Genomic DNA, 4,897 nt, shown 5'->3' on the forward strand with positions numbered 1-4,897 from the left:
AAAAAAAAAAAAAAAAAAAAAAGAAAGAAGAAGGAAACTCAACATGGAACTTAAAAAAATGTTCAAGTAATCCACAAGAAGACAGAAAATAAAAGAGGAACAAAAAACCCAGAGAAAACAAACAGAAGAACAGTAAAATGGCAGACTTAAACCAAACAGTAGTAAAAGTTACATTAAATATAAATGTTTTAAATATGCCAATTAAAAGACAGAGATTGAAAGAGTGGATTAAAAAATGACCCAACTATATATCATCTGCAAGAAACTCATTTCAAATAAAAATTATATGTATAAATGAAAAGTGAAAGGATGGAAAAAATATACCACATACCATGTAAACAGGAATCAAAAGAAAGCCAGAAATGATATTAATATTAGATAGTATAGACTTCAGAGCAAACAAAATTACCAAAGACAAAGAGGGACATTACATGATGATAAATTCACCAAGAAGATATAGCAATCTTAAATATGTATGCACCTAACAACAGAGCTTCAAAATACACAAAGCAAATTTGATAGAACTGAGAGGAGAAATACCCAAATCCACAATTACAGTTGGAGACTGCTACAGCCCTAACTGAACAACTGATAAAACTACTAGGCAGAAAATAAGCTGGGATACAGAAGAACACCATCAACCAACAGGACCCAACAACAGTGGAATACACATTCTTTTCAAGTTCCCATGAAACATTCACCAAGATAAACCATATCTTGGGCCAGAAAACAAACCTTGACACATGTAAAAGAACTGAAACATACAGACTATGTTCTCTGACAAAAATGAACTCAAACTAGAAATCAATAACAGAAAGATAGCAATAAAAGTCTCCAAACGCTTGGAAACTAAACAACACACTTCTAAATAATCCATGGATCAATGAGGAAGTCTCAAGGAAAATAAAAATATTGAAATGGATGAAAATGAAAATAAACATACCCAAATTAATGTGGTGCAGCTAAAGTAGTATTTAAAGGGAAATTTATAGCACTAAAATTCTTATACTATAAAAAAGGAAAAATTTCAAATAGCCTAAGCATCTACCTCAAGAATCTAGAAAAAGTACAAAACAAAACTGAAGCAAGAAGGAAAAAATAATAAAAGTAAGAGCAGAAATCAATGGAAATTGAAAAGAGAAAAATAAGAGAGATGATTTCACTGATATATAGAATAATTTGAGCAATACAATATATTATGTAGTACTGGATTATAACCCAAAGTATAAAATAAATATATGTCAGTCCATACTGATATAAATAAGTTATTAAATAAAATTTTTAAATGAAGGAAGCATCCAAGGAGGTTCTTACAATTGCTTAATTTTGGGAAACAATCAGATTATCTAATAAAAAGCTCTTGGCACAGAAAATTACAATAAATGGTACCTATGAGAGGTAGGCGTTATAACGTCCATGTTATAATGACAAAACAAATGATTTCAGAGAGATGAAATAAACCAGCCAAGCAACACATGGAATCAATCTTTTCTAATGCCAAGGCTGGTTTTGTCCTACAATATCAGGTTCTCTCTTTTATAATAGAATGGGACATATAAATGAAAAAATTTGCTTCCAGTAGCCCAGGTCCCCTATCTCTTGCAACAAAAGACTGATATTCTCACTGACTTGGAGGCAGCAGGCCTTAAGACTCAAAGCTCTTGAGTCACTTTATGTTCGATGACTGGCTGTCCTAAATGGGAAAGTAGCAAGGTTTCTTTCTCACCATTCTGTAGTCAAAGCCTCCTCTGGATAGGTGGGAAATTTGTTCTGCTCCTGTTTATGTGCGTTTTATTCCCTAAGCTTTTCTGCATGACACAGACACATATAACTACACACTGATATTCTACTCTGCCCAGAAAGATCCCTGGCAAAAGGTGAAAATGAAAAGTGACCTCTAAGAAAGGGAGAAATGCTCTCTCTGGCTAACACCCTAAAGCAATGCCGCCCCCCCCACCACTTGCATGAGGGCAGGTGGAACCCGGACTTGTTTCTAATCAACAGAATATGTCAGACATGATGGGATGTCACTCCCTCGATTAGGTTATGTTATGTGGCAAATGTAATGGGATGCTATTCTCATGATCATGTTATATAAGACTCAGTCTTGGGCTTCCCTGGTGGCGCAGTGGTTGAGAGTCTGCCTGCCGATGCAGGGGACACAGGTTCGTGCCCCGGTCCGGGAGGATCCCACATGCTGCGGAGCGGCTGGGCAGGAGTAAAAGACTCTCCCCTAGCTGGCTTTGAAAAAGTAAGCTGCTGTGTTTTGAGAGGATCTATTGGAGAAGGCCACATGGCAAAGAACTACAAGCAGCCTCTAGGAGTGGAGGGTGGTACTCTACCAAAAGTCAATGAAAAAACAGGGACCTCAGTCCTCCAGCTGGAAGGAGATGAATTCTGCCAACAATCTGAATGAGCTCGGAAGCAAATTCTTCCCTAGTCAAACTTCCAGATGAGAACACAGCCCAGCCAGCACACTGATTGCAGCCTTGAAAGACCTTGAACAGAGAGAACCCAGTCATGCTGTGCCCAGACTCCTGACCCACAGAAACTGAGATAATAAATGTGTGCTGCTTTAAGCCAATAATTTTGTTATATTGTATAATGCAGCAACAGTTAACTAATACATTCCCTTTTCCTTTGCAGCCAAGGAAGACTACTCATAGTAGAAGTGAAGATAGACAAGGTCAGTTTCTCATCATTTAATTATCACAGAGGAAAGTCTGTAGGGTTCATAAAACAATTACCAAATCCAGGTGCAACCCTGGCACTTTGCTGCCCTTGAGGCAGAAGACGACTAGCCTCACAAGGACTGGCCCATTTTTCCTGGCCTGGTGGTAGTGCTCTGAAGGCTGTGAGGACATACCAGAGCCCAGATCTCCAATCCAGTCCTTTCCTTCTCTATCCACAACTTCCTCATCTATCCTTTCCTGCACTGCCTCCCACCTGCCAACTTAGCTCTTTCCTATCATAGGCCAGATCTTTGGCTCTTTTGGTCCTTCCCAATTCTCCAAATCTGGCTCCCTTTGACTTCTTGGCTAGGAGAGGACTTATATTCTAAAGCCAGGCACTTAGGTGTCATCACCAAAATGAAAGCACAGTGAAGGTTACTGTTTTCCCCAAAGGAAAAAGGAAACGGAATCTTTCTTGAAAAGCAAAAAAGTTCATCAGAAAACAAGCCTATCCATTGGCATGTAGTTTACTCCTCACGTCTCCAAGATCTGGGTATTGTAGATATGTAGGCAGAAGGTAGCTATCTGTCTATTTTTTAAGTCTTAAGAATTTAATATCTGATCTCACCTCAGCAGGTTTCTTGTGTTCATTTGGAATTTTTGACTTGCTCCTATACATTGAGCCAGAAGTAAAGGAAGTGGAAGGACCTGCAAAAGATAATTAGAAAAACATACTGAGACTTATTACCTGCTATTGTAACTAAATGTCATCCAAAAGAGTATGAAATATATGGTGGAGAAGAGCACAGTGACCTCATACCACTGAAGAAAACAGTTAAATTGCAACCAAAAATGTTTCATAATGGAGTTTAATGACATTTATGGGTGACATCCCAGGGTGCAAAAGCTTCAACAGTGCTAACGCTGAGGAGATTCAATTTGGTGTAATCATATTTCATAATAACTTGGAATAACACAATTCATGTTCCATCTGGAGAAAAAGTATCTGCAAAAGTAACTGAAAAAACTAAAAATGTGGAGCAGGTAATCTGTGTAACCTTCAGCACTTCCCCAAATGCTACTGTTAATAAAGCTGTTGTCTTTTACAAATGATGACTCATCCAGTCAAACACTTAGTACCTGAGCTACAAATAGAACTGTAGGGCCTACAATTATGCTCTCATACTTTTCTTACTTTCTAGAAAAGGACTGTTAAATCATTGGTAGATGTGGCTTTGTTGCCTGGGTAAATAAAAAGTGAAAAACAAAATGCTATATGCCGCATAAAACCAATTTTCTCACCTAACTTATCTATGTCTAATGAAATTTAAATAAGAAAAATGGTACTCCAAGCTTTCCTTCCTAGAAACATTATTTTTTAACCATTAAAAGAAGCATGAAACAGCTTGTCCTCAAGTCAAAGAAATCCTCAAGGATTACAGATACAGAGGTTACCAGCTGTTGGCTGGTTCTACTCACTCTCGTCTGAACTGTCACTGCTGCTGAGAGTTCTATGACGTTTCATCCTGGAGCATCCTGGGAAAGAGAACAACACTGAATAAAATAGTCAACCCACACATACCCATCCCAGAGGGCAGTCAATACTGCTTAAGAAGCAGCAGCAGGCAAATCACACAAATCAAATAATTTCTGTTAAGAATATTCTCAAATGACCTAGAGTGATGGGAGAAGAGTACTACCAAATTCTCCAATACACAGTGTGTCAAAGACTGGTTGAGGCCACATATTAGCTTTAGGAGGAAATCCAAGCAGCAGAGAATGAATGGTATAGGATTGGCTGGAGCCTCAGATGTGGCCACATGACCACTGTCCACCCAAACAAAGGGGGGCAGCCACAGGGTCATCATCAGCCAGGGATCCCTAATAAGAGAGGAGCAAGAAAGGAAAAAGCCGTTGCAAAGGCAGAGCTGTCAAGGGCCAAGGTTAAAAAGGCATGAGACATGGCTGGCTGAAGAAAGAACAAGTGAGGCATGTCCCATCTTTAAAAGCACAAACCATTGCTCTTCTGCCTGCCCTTTCTCTCCCTTTCTCACTTTCTACCTGTTCCCATCCCACAAACAACTAGCCTAATTTAAAATTATATCTATCTATCGCAAGAAATGCTACAGAAAGCTCCTATATCGTGAAAAATAATGTTTTAAATTAAAACTTCCAATGGTTTAAGCATCCTTGTGTGTGTGTGTGTGTGTGTGTGTGTGTGTGAG

General features: G+C 38.6%; 1 protein-coding gene across 4 annotated transcripts in view; it reads right to left on the bottom strand.

Moving 5' to 3' along the window:
- JADE3 (jade family PHD finger 3) overlaps positions 1-4,897 on the bottom strand; it is a 142,538-nt gene that overhangs the window by 63,032 nt on the left and 74,609 nt on the right. For all 4 annotated transcript variants that reach the window (XM_024743542.1, XM_024743543.1, XM_024743544.1 and 1 more), the window contains 2 exons: positions 4,152-4,208; positions 3,301-3,380 (listed from right to left, as the gene is read on the bottom strand). In XM_024743542.1, coding sequence (XP_024599310.1) covers positions 3,301-3,380; positions 4,152-4,197 — 126 coding nt within the window. In that variant the 5' untranslated portion in view covers positions 4,198-4,208. The remainder of the gene's footprint in view (positions 1-3,300; positions 3,381-4,151; positions 4,209-4,897) is intronic.

Source organism: Neophocaena asiaeorientalis, unplaced genomic scaffold (genome assembly GCF_003031525.2).
Source record: "Neophocaena asiaeorientalis asiaeorientalis breed wild unplaced genomic scaffold, Neophocaena_asiaeorientalis_V1.1 scaffold243, whole genome shotgun sequence".
NCBI lineage: Eukaryota > Metazoa > Chordata > Mammalia > Artiodactyla > Phocoenidae > Neophocaena > Neophocaena asiaeorientalis.